Below are 23,560 nucleotides of genomic sequence, written 5' to 3'. Positions count from 1 at the left end.
AAGGGCTAGGCAATGGGGGTCAAGTGACTTGCCCAGGGTCACACAGCTGGGAAGTGTCTGAGGCCAGATTTGAACGTAGGACCTCCCGTCTCTAGGCCTGGCTCTCAATGCACTGAGCTACCCAGCTGCCCCCTATTTTGCCATTCTTGATATCTCCAATATTTAGTACAGGGCCTGCAATCTAGTTGCCACTTGATAAATGCTTGTTGCCTTTCAGTTATAGCAAAAGCCCAGTTCCATCCTTTTCTTTTTTATAAATAGAAGTAAGTCTGCAGTAGAAAGCTGGAAGATCAAACCTTGCAGAAATTCTTTGAGCAGAATGACTATCATCCCTTTCTCGGGGATCATCAGGAACAGAGATTTTCTTTTAATTTTTTAGAATTCTGAATTCTCAAAACCCATATTTTAAAATTGATAGTTAACCTTAGTTTGTTAGAATGGGTGCAAGGTGATTCCTTTTACTTTTTGTAGTATTGCATTCCAGTCTCTTCTTTCATTTCTTGTATTAGAAGAATAGTCTTGCTCAATTCAGACTTTGGAGAGGAGGGACGGAGTATTGGATATATGAATTCATTAACAAAATAAACTTTAAACAGGGAATCCAAATCTGTATAAGATGAAAAGACAAATTAGATATATCAGTTTTATTTATTTATTTATTCATTCATTTATTTATTCATTCATTCATTTATTTATTTATTTATTTGTTTGTTTGTTTATTTATTTATTTATTTATTCATTCATTCATTCATTTATTTATTTGTTTGTTTGTTTATTTATTCATTTATTTATTTTAAATTTTATTTGGTCAATTTCAAACATTATTCCTTGGTTACAAAAATCATATTCTATTCCTCTCTCCCCTCCCCCCACTTTTCCCATTGCCGACACGCAATTCCACTGATATGTCAGTTTTTAAATGCCATAAGAAGAAAAGATGGTTAATGTCTTTTGGGTATCTTAATTTATGAGAGCATCATTGAGAGGAAAAAGTTAAAACATTTCTAGGTGAAGCCCACGAAGGAGGAATCAAATAGAAGCTTCATGTCCAGGGAGAAGGTGTTAGGAGGGAAAATCATTAAACCAAAGTGTCATGGAAAGGGGTGCCACAGATGGTTATTCAGGCAAGGGATATGTGCATAAAGAGAGTAGAGGAGGAGGATTCTGAACCATAATTATATTTGGGCTAGGCAGAAGAATAGACAAGGCTATCTGGGATATTTCATCTAGGGGCCATAAAGGCAAAATTTATATTCATAGCTCAAGGAACAAATCAGGAAATATTCCAGAGAAGTAAATAAGTGGAGAGAGAAGAAATGAAAAGGATTTTAAATTCAAGAAGCTGTGGAGGTTAGCTGGTCCAAACTCTTTTTTAGACACTAGAAACTAAGAAAACAAGTGATGAAAGCATTTACTTGGAGCCAACTACTCATGAAGAAGTTCCAGAACCTACTTCTGGACATTGGTTTGATTTCCAAATAGGGAGTTCATTCTACTACACTCAGCTGACTTTTTTTTTTTCAGTTAGTCAACAAGCATCTATTAAGGACCTACTATGGGGCAGCTGCTGAGCTAAGTTATGTAAAGGAAGGCAAAAGACAATCCATGTTCTCAAAGAGCTCACATTCTAATGGCACTCCCCCCATGGATTTTTTGGGTTACCATTTAAAAATATATAACATAATATAATGCATATGATATATTAAACAATTTGTAATAAATTATAAAAATGCTTATCTAAAACAAATTCTCATGTTATGTTTAAAAATATGTCTCATTTTCCCCCCTTCCCTTTCTTCTTCCTGCCTCCTAAGAAGGCAGGTAATATGATATAGATTGTACATATATTATTACCATATAATATATATTTCCCTATTCATCATGGGGCGAAACGATACATTGCATACCCTAGAGAAAAATTCATGAAAGAAATAAAGTGAAGATGCTATGTTTTAATTTGCACTCAGACTCTCTTGGTTCCTTCTATGGTGGTGGACAGCCTTATTAGTCTCAAGTTCCCTGGAGCTATCCTGGATATTTGCCTTGTTGATATCAGTTGTCATGGCAGCTGGTCCTTATACATTATTGTTGTTACTGGTTCCTATAGTTCTGCTCACATCACTTTGCATCACTTCATAGAAGACTTTACAGGGTATTTTTGTGATCACCTTGTTTGTCATTTCTTATGGCACAATAGTATTCCATTATAATCGAATGCCACAACTCGTTCAGCCATTTCCCATTGATAGACATCCCTTCAGGTTTCAGTTCTTTGCCACCACGAAAGGAGCTGCTATAAATATTTTAGAAGATATAGTTTCTTTTTCCTTTTACCTTGATCACCTTAAGAAATAAACCTAATGGTGGTATTACTGGGTCAAAAGATCTACACAGTTTAATAACTCTGGGTATAATTCCAGATTGCTCTCCAAAATGTTTGGATCATTTCACAGTTCCACCAATAATGCATCAAGGTCCTCATTTTCCCACATCCCCTCCAACGTTTGTCATTTTGCCCTTTTATCATCTTAGTTGATCTGACAGGTGTGAAATTATATCCCAGAGTTGTTTTAATTTGCATTTTCTCAAATCAATAATGATCTAGAGCTTTTTTCATATAGTTATACATAGCTTTTATTTCTTAATCTAAAAGTTGTCTGTTTTTATTTTTTCCCATTTGTCAGTTGGGGAAAGACTTATTTTCTTATATAGTTGACAAAGTTCTCCATGTATTTTATATATAAAACCTCTATCCAAGAAACCATCTACAAATTTTTTCCCTAACATTGCTTTTCTCCCAATTTTGGTTACATTGATTTTATTTGTACAAAACTTTTTCAATTTAATGTATTCAAAACTATCCACTTTACATCTCACAATACTTTCTTCTTGTTTATTTGTAAATTCTTATCCATAAATCTGATAGGTAATATGTTTCCTATTCTTCCAATTCATTTATAATATTTCCCTTTATACCTAGGTGATATATGCATTTTGATCTTCTCTTGATGAGTGGTGTAAGATGTTGGTCTAAGTCTACTTTCTGCCAAACTGCTTTCTGGTTGTCCAAACAGTTTTTATCAAATAGTAAATTCTTTTTCTAAAAACTTGGATCTTTACCTTTGTTAAGCAGGGGTTGCTATAATCTCTTATAACTCTTTTTTGTCTGGCCATTCCGTTCCATTGATCTACTTTTCTATTTCTGAGCTTGTACCGGATTGCTTCAACAATTACTGCTTTATAATATAGTTTGAAATCTGGCACTTCTGGGCTTCCTTCTTTAACATGTTTTTCTTATTTCCTTGACCTCTTTTGTGACTTAATATTCCTAGAAATGAGATTTTATAGGTTAACATGTTTCATTGAAGAGAGGCCCTTCTCCGAGTTGCCTCAGAATCATAGATTCTCTGAAGTGAAAAGACCTTAGATGCTATCTACTTCCACTCATACCTGAACAAAAATCTCTCTCTCTGGAAGGAAAGAAGAAGGAAAAAAAGAACCCAGGAAGACCCAAGGGCTGTATTTGTATATTTGAAAGGCTGTCACTTGGAAGTATTAGATATGTTCTGTTCAGCTTCAGAAGGCTGAATCAGGAGCAATGGACTGAGGTTACAAAAAGGTAAATTGGGCCTAGGTTTTAGGAAAAATCTCCTAATTACTAGAGCTGTCCCATAGTATGTTGAGTTGCCAAGTCCTCAAAGGTGTGCAGGCAGAGAGCAGATGACAACTTTTAGAGGTAGTTCCTTTTTAGATAGAAGTTAGCTCCCTTCCAAAACAGATTTTCATTCCCCAAGCCCCAGATTTTGGATTATCTGAGTCTATTCTCACAATAATCCTTTGAGGAAGGTGTTAAATCACCACTAAATCCTGAAGGTTCAAGATGCCTATATTAGCACTCAGAGGACCTTATTTGTATGAAGGGGCATTTGAGAGAAAATTGTTGTATTATGGAATGATCATGGATTTGGAATTGATTAGACTGGGGTTTGAACCCCAACTCTGTCATTTACTGTCATGTGATCTTTGCAAGTGACTTAAGTCTCCTAATCTGTACAATGGGTATAACAATACCTCATTCCTAGAGCTCTTGTGGGGAATCAAACAGAATTGAATTGCATGATATAGTTAAAAGAATCCTGACTCAGATAGTGGGGGTCATGAGCTCTAAAACTATCTCTGAAGTTTGTTCCCTGTCTGAATTTATGCTCATTTCTTCTTTAGAACTCAGTTCCCCAATTTATAGAACAAAGGATTGGATAAGGTGACTTCTGTGGTCCTTTCCAGTTCTAGGGCAGACTGATTTAGTTAGTGCGCTGACATCTGAAGGGAGAAGATTCCTTCTTTTATTGTCCATTTCATTTGCTCAAAAGTGGCCCAAATTGTCTAGAAATTCTTCCTGGTGCCCATGGAAATCTAATTGTTCAATTAGTGCATCTTAAAGATTCTTGGTTTCCGTGGGCTTAGTCACCCAAATAACAGCTGCGAGTGGCGATGAAATGAGAATATAATTCTAGGAAGAGCTATTGCTGTCCTGCCTCCACAGAAGAAGATATTTGGTAACAGCTGTTCTCGAACATGAGTTCACATTTTTAAAGCATATTATAAGAGCATTAATGCAGACAGATAAATAAAGCCACGAGAAAAATCAGAGGCTGTCTTTGGCTGGATACTTGGGAATTCTACAGTTCTAGACTGCATGGAATAAAGCATGCAAAAAAGAACCCTCTGGAATAAAAGGAAAGTGTTGAGATGGGAAGCACAGTGCCTGGCACATAGTAGGTGTTCAGTAAATGTATTTCTATAATAAAAACAGAATGTAAAAACCTCTTAATAAAAGTATTTCTATAAGGTTTCTTTCCCTTCTCTCTCTCTCCTGGCATTATAGAATATATGGAAAAGAGTTGCAAGACATACAACCAGATAGGCAGGATGGTTCCATAGTATGGGAAGCCTTAAATGCCAGCATCAGGAGTATTTTTCTTATTAATATGTGCTGGGGAGCCATTGAAGGCTTTGTGGGGAGAGGAACGCCTGACCCACCTAGTAGGAGTATATTAGGTAGATTACTTGTGTGACTGGGTCACTTTAGTTCTTCTGCTGTTGATGAAGGCAAAGAGGTGCCCTGAGTCAGAATGTGGAAGATCAGAAGTCTGTAGCTCATTCAGTTGTCTACAAGAAGCCATGGAAGGTTTGGAAGGAGAGGAGTCCCATAGCCACAATGGAAGGGCATGAGAAGCGTTGCTCCCAGAACCTCACTAGGGAAGAGGCTCTTCTGCCCTGGAGGGAAGTCTGCAGGACATGGCTTGATGAGCCCTTGTCAGGCATGTTGAGAAGGTGATTCCATAGAGGCGTTGGTGGACTAGATGGCCTTGAGATCCCTTCCAATGATGAGATTCTGGGCTTCAGGGTGAAGTGATGACCAGAGGGACTCTTGCTTGTTTTCCTTTGTGGAACCAGCAATGTTGGGGTATTGAGACTATGGGTCATCATGGGGCCAGAGCTTTTTTATGCTAGGCTAGGGCAAAAAACCTTTGAAAGAGTTATTCCCCTCCAGTGGTAGCTGGGTAGTATGATAGAGCCCTGGCCTTAGAGTGAGGAAGACCTGAGTTCAAATTTGACCTCAGCCACATCCTTGCCTAGTGACCCTGGGTAAGTAATTTAAGTTTACTTCAATTTCCTCCTCTGTAAAATGAGGATGATAATAGCACCTACCACCAAGGGTGGTTGTGAGAATCAAATGAAACACTTAGTGTGCTAAGAACACAGAGTAGGTGCTTAGTAGAAGTTTGTTTTCTTATTTCCAGGCTAGCCAGTTTATATGCTCATTTGGTGAAGAAATGAAAATAGAATATATTAGAAATGAAAGAACCCCTTTCTTTATGTTCTGCTGCACTCAGCCCTTGAAATCATATAGGAAAAATGGCAGACACAGTCAGTGGTGGAGAAAATGAACATTTAGAAGGGAACAACATCCAAACAAAACATTGGCTATGCTGTTTGTTAACTGGAATGTAAAAGGATTTTGTTCCAATGAGAGGCAAAACAAAGCTCAGTGGCAGATGGGGCTCATTGGGTCCATTCTTCACAGCAACACCATTGTCAGGATGTGAGATGCAACTTTCCTTTGCCAATAACTTTTCCCAAGACCTGATAATGCTTTGGAATCAGAGGAACCAATTGTCGCTCATTGTCTCAACAAATTAGCTCTTTGATCACCTATCACAGACTCAGAGTTTTAGAGCTTGGAGGGAACTTACAGGTCAGCAAATTGAATTCCCTTATTCTACACTTTGAGGAAACTGAGGCTTAAGAGCATTAAGGGGCTTGCCTAATACCATCCAAGTATGTCACAGGATTGGGATCAAATTCTGTCCTCTGACTATAGAGCAAACATTCCTGCCCCTTACTGTGCTGCTTGTCTCATGTATATCAAAATGTGATTTTATTTTCACCCAATACTTGGCACAGGTTTTACTAAAGATGTATTCTGCTGTAATGGATATAGTGCTTGGCCTGGAGTCAGGAAGATCCTTTCTCTCTCTCTCTGCCTCTGTCTGTCTCTGTCTCTGTCTCTGTCTCTCTCTCTCCCTCCCTCTGTCTCTCTCTCTGTCTCTCCCTCCTCTCTTTCTGTCTCTGTCTCTCTCTCTGTCTCTTTCTCTCTCTGTCTCTGTCTCTCTGTCTCTCTCCCTCTCTCCCTCCCCCCCCCTCTGCCTTTCTGTCTTGTTTTGTCTTCAAAGTATGGAGCAGAACTTGGGTTCCAGATAGTTATGTCAGTAAAGCTCAGGCTTGGAAGGGGAGGTCCAAGTTGGAAAAACTTTGAATACAGGGTTAGCAATGACTTGTGGTGTTTGTTGTTTGAGCACCAATCTAATTAAATTTGAAGAGACTCACTGCCAAGTTTGATGCCTTTTTTTCTATAGCCACTCTTAGAGACCATCTGTTGAGTCCCAAGGTCACATGCTGTCCCTTTCCTCAGTCTACATTTCTGCCAAACTGGCCACCTTCTGTCCCCTTTACACCACACCTCCTGTGTCTGGTGTTGATGCCTTTGTACAGTTTTTTCCAAGGTCTCAAGTGCTCCCCCTTCCTCTATCTATTGGTGTCTCTGCTTTGATTTGAGGCTCAACTCAGATGCCACCTCCTTTGTAAGACCTTGGAGGCAGAATCTTAGCAGGCACTCAATGGACACCCTGATGGATCTAAGATCTAATCAATATGGAGACTCATTACATATTACCCACCACCCGTGTCTACCTGTCCAGTTCAATATGCTATCCATGGTCTTTTCTAATTTGCTACGTGGTGCCCACTCAATATGTCATGTGGCTTTTACTGGTTTTCTTGACATATATTCACCAGTGGGGCAAACAGACTATCCAGTGGTTATCCCTCTCAATTGCAACCAAGCAAGCCCACTGTTTTCTGATTATATATTCCTTTATTGACATTCTTTGTCTCAGAGGTGTCAAACACATGGCCTACTGGCCTCATGTGACCCACAACACTCCTGAGTGTGGACTGAATTAGACTAAAATATAATTGGGAGATATTTTACAAAATAAATAAAAATACAAGAAAACATAGATAATGTTGATCTGTGGTTTTCTCAGTCAATACATACCTGTAGGGATCCTTATGTACGAGTGGTCTATTTTCCCCCCATTTCTAGTTGAGTTTGACACCACTACTTTTCATCCCAATATATTTCACCTTATTCACACCCACTATATATATGTGTGTGTGTGTGTGTGTGTGTGTGTGTGTGTGGGTGTGTGTGTGTGTTTGCCTTGTTCTTTGGTGACACCTTTGATACTTTAGAGATTATGGTATTTTATGACTTCTATCCATACAATGACATTGGAAAAAATATTCTAGCTCTCTTTCAGAGAGAAACTGGGGATCATTAAATGGATTTTAAATTTCAAAGACAATGTAGTTGGCCTCTCCCTCCTCTCCAGCTCATGGCTACACTCATCACACACCTTCTTTCCAGTATATGCATTGATAGATGGTCTAAATAGATGAGATGCTCAACCAACTACATAAATATCTGGACCACAGACATTTCTCATCCACTTAGTTTTTCTTGTGTGAATGGCAAAGGCAGACTCTTACAAGGGCTAATAGATATTATCCAGAAGGTTCTGCAGTGTTTTAGGGTTTAATGTAAATAGCACAATGTCATTTAAAACTTAGAAAAATGGAAGACCTTACCATTTTCTCCTCCATGACAACAGAGCAGCACAACTTTAAAATAGAAGATCATTTATAAAATCTAATTGAGAAGGATGGCTGAAGATCATTAATGGAATCACCTTATCAATGGCAAGAAGGAGTGGAGAGTAAAATTAATATGAAGAAAACTTGGCATGTGACCCAAGCAAACAAAATTGTGCCAGTGGCATTTAAAGATGAATCTGGAAAGACAACAAATAGGAAAAATAGAAATTATCTGCACATATTTTAATTCCAAACTATCTGAACAATTAAAGACAGTGGAACCAACACTCACAGACTCTAACATTGTAGTCCCAAATCTGCTTTGAAAGAAGCAGAAATTCCCCAAACAGAACAAAGATGGAAAAATTAGTTGTACTGGGATAATTGTACATAGAATATTCATGCTGGGAGGAAATAAATTGTGAGCTCACCAAGGAATCGACTCTCAGGATAACTAAAGAAGGGGTAGAAGCCGAAGGTATAGATCAATCTCCTCCCTTAGGAACATCAAAACAAAAGGTAACCAAGCAAGTGTAAGGAAATTCCTGATCTGTCTGCTTACATTCCCATTTATGTTACATTCTCATTTGGGGGGAGAATAATCTATATGTATATTAAAGGGATCCTTGAGATGTGATGAAGGTTTCCTTGAGGAAAGTATTAGGGAACAGACAGGCGTTTATAAGCAATATTCCACTGAAGACCACATCTTTGCCATCCCCTATTTGCATGAAAAGCTATTGAGAACAAAAGAATCCACCATATTTACTGTCTGTTGGCCATTAAAAATCTGACTTGGCAAAACAAAATGGCACCTTAACTCTATCCTGCAAGAAGATGTCTCCCTCACTCATATAATAATTAGCCAAGATTCCTTGATAGATATAATAGCAGAAAAAACTTTTTATTTATAATATTTAGCATTTGTGTAATGCTTTAAAGATTTCAAAGCACTTTATAAATGTGATATTTATCCTCACGATAACATTTTTCAGTTGTGTCTGATTCCCTATGACCCCAATTGGGGAATGTAGGGAAGAACTTGATAAATGTCACTGTATAAGATATGAGTTAGGACAATGGTGCAGAGGATGTAGTTTACATTTTTCTTGAAATAGCCGCACTCATCCAGAAACCTGATTTCACTTGGATTCAGATTAATGTCTTTCAACAGTCAAACCTCTCCTGTTGTGCTGTATGAAGCTCTTGATCAGGTAGGAGTTAGTCAAAGATGTTCCCTGAAGGCCCTTCCAGCTCTGAGATTCTGGGATTCTGTGACCTTTGCATAGGATATTCTAGGTCTATTTTGGACCTGGTTTTCTGACACCGTTTGCTTTTGAGCTCCTTCCCAGGCATAAGCTGTAAGTGGACAAATGTTTGACCAGAACAGAAAAGAAATTTCAATATGTCAGAGGAGTTTGGTTATTTACTACTGATCGTCTGGGGAGAGACGACCTCAGAGGAAAATCTCCTATTCCAGTAGGGAGGAGAAGGGTTGATAAACTCCATGGAGTTTCTAGCACGAATCAGTATTTACATCTCCCCAAAATGGAAGGGGAAAAAGAGTTAATAAAGGAGTGAGATTGGAAAGGAGGAATAGATTATGGATTATGCCTGGATTTCCTTATAAAGACCCCTGAGTGCCGTCTAGCACAAAAGCTTTGGACTGAGGACACAGAGACCCAAGTCTTGATCCAGTTCCATCATTCATGATATGGCCTTGGATAGGCTATTCATAATTGTGGGGCCCCAGTTTCCTCCCCTGTAAAATGAAGGAGTTGAACTACTTCAAGCATCAAGGGAGAATGGCTTTCTTTTTTATGAGAACTAGCTTAAGTGTTATTTTATGAGCAAATCTTGTGAAGTTTATCATGATAACTCTTTAAAGAGCTTTGGGAGAAGCTCAAAGATTGTTTCCTGCAATTACTGAAAAGAAGAGAAAGAAGAAAAAAGTCTAATCTTGAGGAGAAATATTAAGAAGCTGTTAAAGAGACTAATCATTACCCAGAATGAAATGGTTGGTTTGGCCACAGACAAAGTCAACCAATTACATTTTGAAGCTTTGAGAAGACTTTGATGGTAACATTGGTCATAACCAAGATCATGTAAATAGTGACACATTCGTGTTTATTACTGCACATTTGTTAATCAATTAAATATCATATTTATTCAGTTTCATGTTATTTAAATAAGGATATAATGCAATTACTGGTGGTAAAGGAGGTCTCTCCAGTTCATTGAATAATTACAATTTGAAGAAATAGAATGTTGCTCGAGCTAATTAGTTAATGAAAAGATATTATAAAATGATTAATGAAGAATGAGCTATCCAACATATCTCTAGAGAACTATAGTTCTTGGCACTAATTAGTGAAATATTTAGCAACATGTCAAGTGGGATGCTGTGGCCCTACTAATTTTCACATTCTTAACTAGCCCCTGGGGAACATGGGGAAAATTAGACTAAAGTCATATTGTGAGGTGATGTCTATCAACTAGTTTGTCTTCTGTAGGATAGGCTGGTTAGAACAGCAGTTGTTCAACCTCTGGTACCCATTTGTATTCTTAACAATGACTGAGGAGCCCCCAACAACCTTTGGGACAGCTAGGGGGAGAAGTGGAGGAATGCTGGTCCTGGAGTCAGGAAGACCTGAATTCAAATCCAGTCTCAGATAATTACTAGTTGTATGAGCCTGGGCACTTAGGTGGTTATTTTTAGTAGATGCAGACCCTCAAGAGTACCTTGACACAGGTATTTGTTTACTTTGGGCTTCTTGTGGAGAGTGGGAATGCCTTGGGTGAAGAAGATGGCAGACACTCCAGTATCTTTGCCAAGAAAACCCTGTGGAATCAAGGGATCCTGAAGAACTGGACACGACTGAACGAATGAACAACCAGAAGACTGTAGGCGAGAACTACATACTTACTGCTTCGATATTATAAAGGATGTTTCCCATTTCAGTAGAAAAGACACCCCCATGCCTGGTCTTTATAGAACCTAGAACTAAGAATGTTCAATTCTAGAAGTCTGTAATGCATTGAGGAAGGGCCTCTGGAGTCACAGCTATCCTGATGCACCTAGTGGACCCGCAAAGGCAAACGTAAGACAGACAGACGTTTCTTGCCATCAGCGACTCCTTCTGGTGTATTCTTTATGGATGCTGAATTACAAAACAAATTCAAACTCTCTCAGAAAAGAAGCCTGTCCATATTTATGGCGATGATCAATGTTTTCTTGGCTCTCTTGCCAATAAAGCATTTCTCATCGAGTTGAACTCATGGGCCAGCAGTCTCCACACTAGCTTCTCTGTTTTCTGTACCCTGGTGCTTCAAGGTGTATGGGAGTTACTGGACTTATTTCCACTATTAAAAAATCCAGACCTCTCTTCCCCCAGGCAAAGGGACACGAGTTCCTAAAACCACCATTTAAAATGCTTCCCTTGTTTGAGAATTGAAAGTGTACACTGTCATTTTACCAGCATGATGACCTGGTGACTATATAGTGCTGTAACAAAAACCGGGGACAGGAAATGAGCTGGGGAGGGGACCAATTGTGTGTGAGGGCTGGACATCTCCCAGCAACATTCATGGTGTGAGATTGACTGTTCGATAGTTAATTAACTGTGAGTATTTCTACTTAGTTAAAAATAGTCACTCTCTTACGAGCTCCACTTTGGTTTGCTGTGGCACAAAAAAACTCAGGACACCATTGATTGTGTGCGTGTTTAAAATCGTAAAAGGTAGAAGGAACACTGAAACAGATTGACGACAACCAGTTAATAGCACATGTTACAGAAGGGAGATAAAACTACATTAGTAAGGTCATAAACTCAGCTCTTCATTCCCCCTCCCCCAATTTGCTCAGTTTCTCTCTAAAGACCTTTTTTCCATTTCAGATTAATTTTTCCAACTCTTCCTCTCAGAACAAGATGTTTTTTCTGAAATTCTTGGTGGCATCACTCCAGTGGGGTAAGTCGTTTACCATTATAAACCTCCTGACTTTATGAGAGACTTTGCTTTAGAAATCTAGCTGGAAATTTCTTTGAAGATTCAGCAGTTATGGGTAACTTCTCCCCTCAATCCCTCTGTATATCAGGATCTATAAAATCTAAAACAGAGGGAAGATGTGTCTGAAGAAAAGAGAATATTCGATTCTTTTTGGTCGCAGAACAGTTAAGTGACTTGCTTATGTTTAAAAAATAGTAATGCAGTAGAATTCTTTTGAAGCTAGAGATTTTAGATTGGGGCCAGATCAATTATAGAATGTATTTGAAATATTGATTTTATACTTCCATATGTATGGGACTCTCTGTCTCTCTATATCTATCTATCTATCTATCTATCTATCCATCTATCTATCTATCTATCTATCTATCTATCTATCTATCATCCATCTATCCATCCACCTACATATCTATCCATCTATCATCCGTCTATCTATCCATATCTATCTATCTATCTATCTATCTATCTATCTATCATCCATCTATCCATCCATCTACATATCTATTCATCTATCATCCATCTATCTATCCATATCTATCTATCTATCTATCTATCTATCTATCTATCTATCTATCTATCCATCCATCTATCCATCTATCTATCCATCCATCATCTATCTAAACCCTTCCCTTCTGTTTTAGAATCCATACTAAGTGTCAGTTCCAAGGCAGAAGAGTTGTTAAGCTCTAGGTCTTGGTAATGGGATGAAGTGACTAGCCCAGGGTCACACAGCTAGGAAGTATCTGAGGTCATATTTGAACCCAAGACCTCCTGTCTCCTGGACTGGCTCTCTGTCCCTTGAGTCGCCCAGCTGCTCTGGACTCTATACATTTTAGCCCCATGGTGACATTATAGGGTTGTTTCGCATCTGAAACTGGAGGATGTGTAATTGACAATTACAGTCTTTCACTTCCTCTCACCCCAATTGACAGTGTTATGAATTCTACAAATTTCAGTTGGTTCATATTAAGGAAAAAACATTTTAGGAATTCCCAATGATCCTATTCTAGCTCTTCAATTAATGAGGGTTACTGGCAAACTGGAATGAATAGCTATAACAGCATTTCTAAGGCACTCTCTATGTGCCAGCCACTGGGGACACAATTAAAAAAGAGACACTCGAGGAGATTACATTCAAATAAGTGGAGATCCGTACAGGGGGTGGTGACCAGAGCAGAGGGAAAGAATTTATTATAGAGGAGTCATTGGGTGGGCAAATGGAACAATTGGAAAGCTCTCGGATATACATTTCCCAGAAGCAATGGTAGTATGATTAAATTTTTCATAGCAAGAGTCAGAAAATAAGTGCTTCTCTGTCTCTCTGTTTGTCTCTGTCTCTGTATGACTCTGTCTCTGCCTCTCTCTGTCTCTGTCTCTCTGTCTCTGTCTCTGTTTCTGTCTCTGTCTTTCTCTCTGTCTCTGTCTTTCTCTCTGTCTCTGTCTTTCTGTCTCTGTCTCTGTTTCTGTCTCTGTCTCTGTCTGTCTCTGTCTCTGTCTCTGTCTTTCTCTCTGTCTCTGTCTTTCTCTCTGTCTCTGTCTCTCTGTCTCTGTCTCTGTCTCTGTCTGTCTCTGTCTCTGTCTTTCTCTCTGTCTCTGTCTCTGTTTCTGTCTCTGTCTCTGTCTGTCTCTGTCTCTATCTCTGTCTCTATCTCTGTCTCTGTCTCTGTCTGTCTCTGTCTTTCTCTCTGTCTCTGTCTCTCTGTCTCTGTCTCTGTATCTGTCTCTGTCTCTGTCTGTCTGTCTCTGTCTCTCGCTCTCGGAGGTGAATGGGCAGGCCTGGGCACACAGAAGCAGACTCTGGGTCTGAGATAAGAGTGGCTGGATGGATCATGTGAGGTTTCCCATCAATCAGGAATCCATCCCCGGGAGGCCAGGCATGATGGGACGGTCTCCAGACATGCAGTGCCAGCATTAGTTGAAGCCACCCGGAGGGACTTGTCTGGGGCAGAGAAGACATTGGGCTGCCTTCAAGGACTTGGAGTGACACCGTGTGGAAGCCAGTGCCAATTGTTCTGCCTGACCCCTAGAGCAGGCGCAGGAGCAGCAAGTGACAGCTGTAAGGCGAGACATCAGGAAAAGGACTTTGGAACAATGAATTAGGCAGACGCTGAGGTCTAATGGGCTGCGCGGAGGGATGCGGGATGCTCTCTCGCCAGGCTGGAGGACTGCTCGGCGGAGGACACGGCAGGGCCCAGGCAGGGCTGGAATAAGTGCTTTCTGGGGTTCCTTTCCACTCTGGTTCCGCCGCTCCTCCTTCTGTCTCTTTGTTCTCTCTGACTCAGGTCCCCAGCATGGCACAGCCCTCTCAACTGTCCCGCTGCAGTCAGCACTGGCACCTTCTTGTTTAGATGGAAATTCTCTTGAGACAGTCTCTAAATTTGTAATCATTTAGGGAATAATTTTCAAAAAAAGGAGTCAGAGAAAGGCACAAGCTCTGGCCAGGTGGGGCCGGCAGGTTCCTGACCAAGCCTCCTTTAAACCCAGGAGCCGAGGCCATGAGCAGCTTCTTGCTCTCATTTTCCAGCCCCAAAGACCTCTCTTCTCTCAATTCAAATTTATGCTCCTCGTGATGTCTCCTTCCGACACTCTTCTGATGGTGGCTCCAACCTCCCTCTGGGCAAGAGGTGGAACTTCTGGATGCTGGGGATTCATGAAGGGCAACAGACAAGTGTCAGGTGTCTCCTGGATCTGAAGTTAAGACAAGTGTCAGGTGTCTCCTGGATCTGAAGTTAAGACCTGAATATATCTTCAGACATATAAGTGTGACCCTGGGCAAGTCACTTCACTCTGCTTGCCTCAGTTTCCTCATCTGTAAAATGAGCTGGAGAATGATATGGCAAATTGGTCCAGTATCTTTGCCAAGAAAATCCCCAATGGTGTCATAAGGAATTGGACATAACTGAAACAACAGAGGAGGAAACTGAGACAAACACATTGAAGTGACTTGCCAAGGGTCACATAGCTAGGAGGTGTCTGAGGCCAGATTTGAATTCAGGAAGACTCATCTTCTTGACTGTAGACCTGGTGCTCTATTCACTAGGCCACTTAGCTTCCCTACTATAAATATGAGCTATCATATGATACAAATGTACATACGTGTAAGATACATATACACATACACCTCTATCTGTCTGTCTGCCTTGGAATTGATAGGGGGAGGCACTAGTAGGTAAGAAGATCAGGAAGGGTTTTCTGTAGAAGGTGAATTAGTTCTAGTTGACTCTTTGGTCTCCATATTGGAATGCTCTTCTTTGAAATCTCTGGTCCTGATCCAGTCTTTGCTATAGATGACATTAAAAAGGAGCCCCTCTTGTATCCCATTAGCCTGACTAAACCCAACTCCATTTGAGGAATAAAACAGCATTAACTAGGGAAAGTGAGATGACAATGTTGAGCCTTCTTTCCATTCAAGTGACAGAGTCTTGTCCATTGTGGAGTCAATCCCTTCATTGTTTCATTTCACTTTTTATCCCAGTTTCATTATCAAGGATGAGAGGTTAAGGTTCATCCAACTGACTGCTTCTTTCTGTTGGGGTTGAAAAATGAATAGAGCTAATGAGTCATATTACATACTCTTTGTTTTATCAAACAAGGAAAAACCCCAAAGAATGACATGATTACCCTTGAGACAGCTTCTGAATTAAAAAAGCATTTGTTGGAAAAAAGGAACATGTCAGAAAGTGGAGCATGGTAGGTTTTGCTTTTAATCAAAGGCCTACAATGGCTGTTTGTCCATTCAGAATAAATATGCTAAATTTATCAGATTTCATTAACTTGTTATGTGCCTTTGATGAGTTTTATTGTTAATTTTTTGTATTAGTGAAATTTTTCTCATTTCTAGTATTTCATATTCTTTGAGCTCTTTTGTAATTCTCTTATTTCTCTGAAGAAATAAGGCAGGGTGATCAAGAGCTAATTAGCCAAGCAAAGAGTTTAAAAAAAAGATTTTAAAAAGCTTCCCCAAAGGTCTTGTAATGGACATGCATACTGTCATCCTTTTCTCTGAAGTCACCTCTACTATGACTCAGTCATGCAGTGGCAAGGTTCGGCCTAAGGGAGCCTGGAGTTTAATGAGAGGGGTTCCTTTTCTCATACTCTTTTACTTCCCTTTTGAGTTCAGGCAGAAGAAGATAGATCAGGTATGGGTCAGCTATTTATTTTTTCAAAACAGGCAATAGCTAACAAACACAAGGCTCCCTGAATGGCATTACTTGAAGACAAAACAATATAGCATTTTCTTACTACTATTATCATCTCAAAAAATGTTACTTAAAACATTAAGACACGGTGTAGTTCGTGAGACTCCTGACTAGGTAGTTTTCTTTTTGCTCCATCTCTACATTGTCTAAACAATTCCCTTTAGGTTCAAGTTTTCCAATAGACTGACCAGAAGTTTAGGAATTTCTTTTTGGTGCTGTCTTCTCTGATTCAAAAGCTCTTTCAGCCGTTGGGGAGCTTCAACTAAGGGATCCAGGATCTTGGGACCTCTTGATTTCACCAGGTTTATTCCAAGGTTTGACGTGTCCATCTTGAGATGACTGTCTGGTCACCTATTTGCCAACTATTTTCCACCATTAAGAGTGAATCAAGGAAGACCTATTTGGCACACAGGAAAACCAAAGGAAGAGGGAGAGTTTTTTAGTCCAATTCTGTCCCTCCTATGATACCACAGTCACAGGTCTAGAGGAGTAACGAGGGGATGACTTGGCCATCCCAAAGTGCCAAGTACTTTAGCACTGAGCCAGCACATGTGGTTAGTCAGGACTGGATGGCCACTTTATCCCTCCCATGCATGGGGTGTTGTCCCTCTTACATATAAAACACATGAATAGGTACCTATGAAGTGACAATACAGCAGATACAAAACAATCTTGATGGAGAAGTCAATAGCATCTGAAGGAAAAGGAGAGGTAGGAGATCAGCAGGGAAGATCTTATGTAGAAGATGTTTGAATTGAATCTTAAAGGAAAATAGGGGTTCCCAGAAACTGGGGTGATAAAGGAGTCTGTACCAGGTATGAGGGACAGCTAATGCAACGGCAAAAAGATGGGAGAGGGTGTCATGTCTGAGGAACAGTGAATAAGCCAGTACAAATGGACTCTAGAACACATGAGAGGGAATAATGAGTCTGAAAACTAGAACGAAGGCTACAGTGGGAACCGAAGGACTTCCAATGCAAAACAGAGGCGTTTATACATAACAATTTATTGAATGTGTGATGGTACATATGACAATGTGAGCACAAGTGCACGTTAGAAAAATTTCCTTTGCATATATGTAGAAGTTGGCTAGAGTAGGAAGAGCCTTAAGGCAGGGATGCCAGTCAGGAGGCCATTGCAATAGTCCAGGTGAGATATATTTGGGTCCTGAATTAGATTGTGGAAGATCCGACTGGAGAGAAAGGGACCTATTTGGGAGGTGTTGTAACAGGAGAAATGATAAGATTTGACAGAATATTGAACATTTGAGATGAGCAAGAGTGAGGAGCTACTGATGATTCTGTGGCTGTTGTTAAATTTAATTGTGGTTGGACTCTGAATATATTATTAATTAGGTGGTCACCAGGGATTTAATCTCTAAATCCCAAAATGAATTACTAAAGTAAATGGAAATTATGGTAGTTTATTTACATTTACAATAGAAAGAAGATTTAAAGGAGAGAGAGAGAGAGAGAGAGAGAGAGAGAGAGAGAGAGAGAGAGAGAGAGAGAGAGAGAGAGAGAGAGAGAGAGAGAGAGAGAGAGAGAGAACGAGAGAGAACGAGAGAGAACTCTGGCTTCTTCTGATACCAATTAGAATCTTTAAGCCTCAGCCAGTGGAAGAAAGTCTCAAGAAGATGGGCCTTACCTGGAGGCTTCATACCTCTAGAAATGCGGGGTCACTAAGTCAGCTTTTCACTCACCAATGGTGACAGTCTAAAAGAAGTCTGGGTGTCTGTATTCCAGTAGCTCCAGAAGGGTCTGTCTTCCAGTCTGTCCTCCGAATCAGTACCCAAATGAACGATGTCCTTCTGCCTTTTGGTCCTCTTTTTAAAGATCTTTTTCTCTTGTGTCACCTCCCCTAATTTTCATATCTACCAATCACAGCAGACACTTTTCTCCAGGACTGCCCATTCTTTGATTCTCACCTTCTTTGGTTAGATTTTCTCCAGGCCTGCCCACTAACTAACCTTCTCTGGTTAGATTATATCTTTTTGGGTTACTTAAAACCTCTTTTTGTAAGTTCACCTTTTTTAGTTATTTAACACCCTTTTGTGGTTAATTCACCTTTTGTAGTTACTTAACACCTTTTTGTACTTAAATCTAAAAATGGATTGTATCTTACAATTCTAGGTTCACAATAAAGAAAGAGCTAAGTATCTTCATTGTTACAATCAGGAGATAGCTAAATGCAATCTTCACTCTGTAAAGATACTGTGACTGGTGAACCCCACAGTAATAGGGAAGTTCAGAAGAGGAGTGGGTTTGGGGGATAGATCAATGATTTCTATTTTGAGTAAGTTGAGTTTGAGATACTTATAAAACATCTACTTTGAAAAGTTCAGTGGGCAGCTGGCGATGCAGGACTAGATTTCCAAGGATAGAATAGGATTGGTTATATTGATTTGGAAACCATCCAGGTAGAGATGATATTGAATTCTCATAACTGATGAGGGAGATAATATAGAAGGAAAAGAGAGGTAGGTTCAGGAAAGAGGGGTGGGGCCACCCCCACAATTAATGGGCATAATATAGATGAGGATAAAAAGGATCAGTCAGAGAGGTAGAAGGAAAACCAGGAGAGAGAAATTGTATAAAAAACCCAACAGAGGAGAGAGAGTATGCTTGAGAAGAGGTTTATCAGTCAGAGGTCAAGGATGCTGAACAATGTGAAAATAAAATCAAATTTGGCAATTAAGAAGAAATCATTGGTAACTTATGGAAGAGTAATTTCAATTGAAGTCAGATTGAAAAGAATCAAGAAATGATTGAGACTGTTGGATTTATACCCCAAAGAGATAATAAGGGAAAAAATACGAACATATTTATAGCCGTACTCTTTGTGGTGCAAAAAAATTGGAAAACGGGGGGATGCCCTTCAATTGGGGAATGGTTGAACACATTGTGGTATCTGTTGGTGATGGAATACTATTGTGCTCAAAGGAATAATGAACTGGAGGGATTCCATGTGAACTGGAAAGACCTCCAGGAAGTGATGCAGAGTGAAAGGAGCAGAACCAGGAGCACATTGTAGACAGAGATGGATACACTGTGGCACAATTGAATGTAATGGACTTCTCTACTAGCAGCAATGCAATGATCCAAGACAATTCTGAGGGATTTATGAGAAAGATATTATCCACATTCAGAGAAAGATCTGTGGGAATAGAAACACAGGAGAAAAACAACTGCTTGATCACATGGGTCAATGGGGATATGATTGGGGATGTAAACTCTAAACAATCGCTTTAGTGCAATTATCAATAATATCGAAATAGGTCTTGATCAATAATACATGTAAAACCCAGTGTAATTGCATGTAGGCTATGGGGGGAGGAGGAGGGGAGGGAAAAAACATGAATCATGTAACCATGGAAAAATATTATAAATTAATTAAATAAAAAATTTCAATTAAAAAAAGAAATGAGGGAGAGAAGAGGAAATGGAGAAAACCAGTGTTCAAAGACTTTTTTTGAAGTTTGGCTAAGAATGATAACTTGTGGGAATCTTAAAGATGGGAAAGATGTGGATGTATTTGAAGACAACAGAGGAAGGCAGTAGGTTCAACTGAAAATACTCTCTGAAAAGCTACCAAAGATGTCTTGATTGCCAGAGAACACAGAGCTTTTTTGCTGGAATCATACTTGAAGTCTTTCTAGCATGGTAGAATCATGGGTTCCAGGTTTGTGCTCCATTGGCATAGCTTATGAGAATGCTATACCATGATGAGGCATTAAAACAGGACTTCATGGAGTATGCTGGATAGACCTCCTGAGGTGAATTTATGGGACAACCATAGACAAAAATCACATCGGATGTGTAAAAAGAATAAGAAATCTGGACCAAGATTATGGGCCAACAGTTCAACTTTATTTATTGTGAGTAAAAACAAGTTGGAGTCTCCTGACACCCACTCAGCCATGAAGATCTCAAGTAGAAGTTCAACAGCATGTTTTAAAGGTTTTTGACAGCTAATCATGCCCTTAACAAAGCAGAAGGAACACAGAATGCTAGTAAACCTGTGATAGCATTTAGAAACAAGGCTTTGTAACATTTGATATGAAGTCCCAAGTTCTGGTGCAAGGCTAAGATAAGACAATTGAATTAATCCTAAAGAACTGTCTTTTTTCTGGGCGATGTTAGGTCAAAGTAACCTTTCTTGGCCATAATACTGTAGGGAGCCTGTCGCTGGCATCAATCTTCAAAGAATCAAATATCACCTGGACATGCTGAGGTTGTTTTCATATTATTTCATCAGACCAACTGTTCACTCCCCATTCCAAATGACCAAAGACCTGAATTTCATTCCTCCAACAGAAGCTTCTAATATTGTTCATTGCTATGATATTCTAATACACCAAACTGTCGCCTTTCTAATACTATGGCTAATATTCTGTTAATTATAATCGACATCTCCCAAAGAATTTAACAAGAGGGTCTCCCTCTAAGATTTATAAGAGCAGTTACTTCTCTAAAGGATTATATGGGATCATGTGGTTCATGATCAAGAATTTAAAGGCACTAAAACAATTTTCCTTTTAGATGGATCATAGTATTTTCATTGGAACGATTATCCACACTCATGAGATCATGGATCCATCAATGGATCTGAGTAGAGGGAGGTGTGGTGTTGTACAATGTTTAGTAAAGAGGCAAGACCTTGATTGGACATTAGAAAAGCTTTAAGAATCATTCTTGAACTTGCTACTGTCTTCAGATTTCTACTTGTATCATGGCCAAAATTCTTCCCTGCTTTCTAATTTGCCCTTTTTTTTCTGCCTTAACAGATTTTATCCGAATGATAATTGCCGATGACACAGCATATCAAATCCCCCCATGGAATTTCACACTTTCCTGTTTCCCACCAAATAAGACTGATGAGTTCCATTGGCCTTCTGGAGCCCCCAAGACCAGTTCTGTCTCTGATGAAGATCATCAGTCTACTGATACTAGCTTTAATTTACATGATTCTCACCCTTCCACAGAAAGTTTCTACTGTTGCCTTTGGAGTAAACATGATAAAAATCCTTCCATGTGTGCAAACAGTACAGAGAGGAAGACGTTTGTTTCTCCAACAGCCCACTCCCTGGCTTGGACACAAAGAGGTAGTTTTTAAAAATTGTGGATAGCCCACTTAAAAATATTTGACAGGTTTTTGATATTATGACAATTTTAATTTTTTTATTTGACAAACAGCTTACTCTTTGGTAAATCTGAAATGAGGTAGATGAGAAGATATCTTCTTCACCGATGTTCTTGTATGAATCAAATTAAATTAGGTTCAGATTTGTAGTATCAAATTGCCACACCAACAAGTGATCTAAGTGGAAGGATAAAATAAGGGGCCATTTCTTTCCTTAATTCTATTCTTTATAAGATGAGCTATTTAATTTAAGATCAGGTTAGACTTTTCTTAAAATAAAAAGTGATTTAAAATTTTAGTTAATAAGAAATAATAATATCTATTTATGTATTTATTCAATTCAATCCTGTGATGTAAGTTATGTAAATATTTATTATCCTTATTTTATGGACAAGGGCACTGCAAGTCAAAGGTATGGATGTGACTTGTCCATGGTACTACAAGTAGTAAAGGCCATTGCTAGTAATGAAGCTCAGGCATCCTGACTTCAATTCTAGGGCTCTATTCCATCCAACCATTTCACATAGTTCTAATTGCTAGGGATCTTAGCTCTGTCTGTCTGTTTCTCTCTGTCTCTCACTGTCTCTTTGTCTCTGTCTATCTCTGTATCTCTGTCTCCCTCTGTCTTTCTGTCTCTGTTTCTATCTCTGTCTCTCTGTCTCTCTCTCCCTCTGTATCTCTGTTTCTATCTCTCTGTGTCACTCTTCCTCTGTCTCTCTCTCTTCCTCTCTCTCTCCCTCCCTCTCTTCTCTCTGTCTGTCTGTCTGTCTGTCTCTTTCTCTCTCTCTTCCTCCCTCATTCTCTACCTGTCTTTTAGTGTCTATCTGTCTCTTTCTCCTTCTCTGCCCCTAAAATTAAGATAGACACAGAGAGGCAAAGTTGACTCATGAACAACATGACTAGAACAAAGCTCTGTAAGGACGGTAATTAGGAGCAAATGACCATGAAATTATGAAATCTATATAGCCCTTAAGGCTTTCAAGTTCTTTACATGGTTTATCTCATTTGATCCTCACAACCCTGCGCAGTTTGTGCTATTATTATTCCCGTTTACAGATGAGGAGACTGAGGCTGAGAGGAGTTAAGTAATTATATGAGAGCTAGTCTGAGAGAGTATTTGAACTCACTTCCTAAGTTCCCAGTCAGGCACTGAGCCCATAAGGAACAAGATAAAGGAAAGTGGGCATGGTATAGTATTGCTGATTGAGATGATATACTTGTGAGGAAATGTAGAAATTGGAGGTGAGAGACATGCTGTATTTGGGCGAAGACCAACCGGCTAATAAGAGCTAATTGTTGAATTTTCATTGTGATCATTTCCATCTTGGAAATTGGCAAAGACTACAAATCACGGCTTGCCTTATTGTTTTGCAAATTGTCTAGACTTAAGAAGTGATGGAGAAAATGTTTATAATGTTGATTCAACTTTAAAATGTGCTGTCTGTACATTTATTTTTTTATGAGTTAGTTGTTTAACATTTACCTGCACTCTCCCTAGGTTATACCTATCCACATTTACTCTTATTAGAAATTAGGACATTTTAGTGTTATTATGAAAATAGTTTTGACCCATCAGATCCTCTTAAGTGATTTCAAGGACCTCTAGGCATTCCTGGACTATACTCTGAGAACCAGGGGTATAATGGATAGAAAACTGGTCTTGGAATAAAGATCTGGGTTCAAATCCTGCCTCAGCCACATATTGGCTGTGTGACTCTGGGCCAACTTTCTGGGCTTTGAGGAACTTTCCTAAGATAGTAAGTCTCTCTCTTAAAAAAATCTAACTAAATAAATGAATAAAAATTCTGTGCATTATTTGTAATTTGTTTAAAAATATATAAATTACATATGTATACCAATATAAATATTTTGTCCTTGTGACTTCCTTTTGGATTAGGTTTACTTGGATACTTTTTTGACAATAAATTTCAAAGAAAACATCAACCTACATGCGCAGAGCGAGTTCTTCCTCAAGATCTCCAGATCTTTATGAA

At 39.2% G+C, this 23,560-nt stretch overlaps 1 protein-coding gene across 2 annotated transcripts in view; it reads left to right on the top strand.

Annotated features, from left to right (window-relative positions):
* LEPR (leptin receptor) overlaps positions 1-23,560 on the top strand; it is a 94,493-nt gene that overhangs the window by 5,692 nt on the left and 65,241 nt on the right. The window contains exons 2-3 of one of the 2 annotated variants that reach the window (XM_016429863.2): positions 12,117-12,189; positions 21,211-21,528. In XM_016429863.2, coding sequence (XP_016285349.2) covers positions 12,150-12,189; positions 21,211-21,528 — 358 coding nt within the window. In that variant the 5' untranslated portion in view covers positions 12,117-12,149. Of the gene's footprint in view, positions 1-12,116; positions 12,190-19,883; positions 21,529-23,560 lie in introns of those variants that run through there. The other variant, XM_056815012.1, reaches the window with a different exon arrangement.

This window comes from Monodelphis domestica, chromosome 2 (assembly GCF_027887165.1).
Source record: "Monodelphis domestica isolate mMonDom1 chromosome 2, mMonDom1.pri, whole genome shotgun sequence".
Taxonomy (NCBI): Eukaryota; Metazoa; Chordata; class Mammalia; order Didelphimorphia; family Didelphidae; genus Monodelphis; species Monodelphis domestica.
Note: the sequence above shows the minus strand (reverse complement) of the source record. Positions and strands in the feature narration are given on the sequence as shown.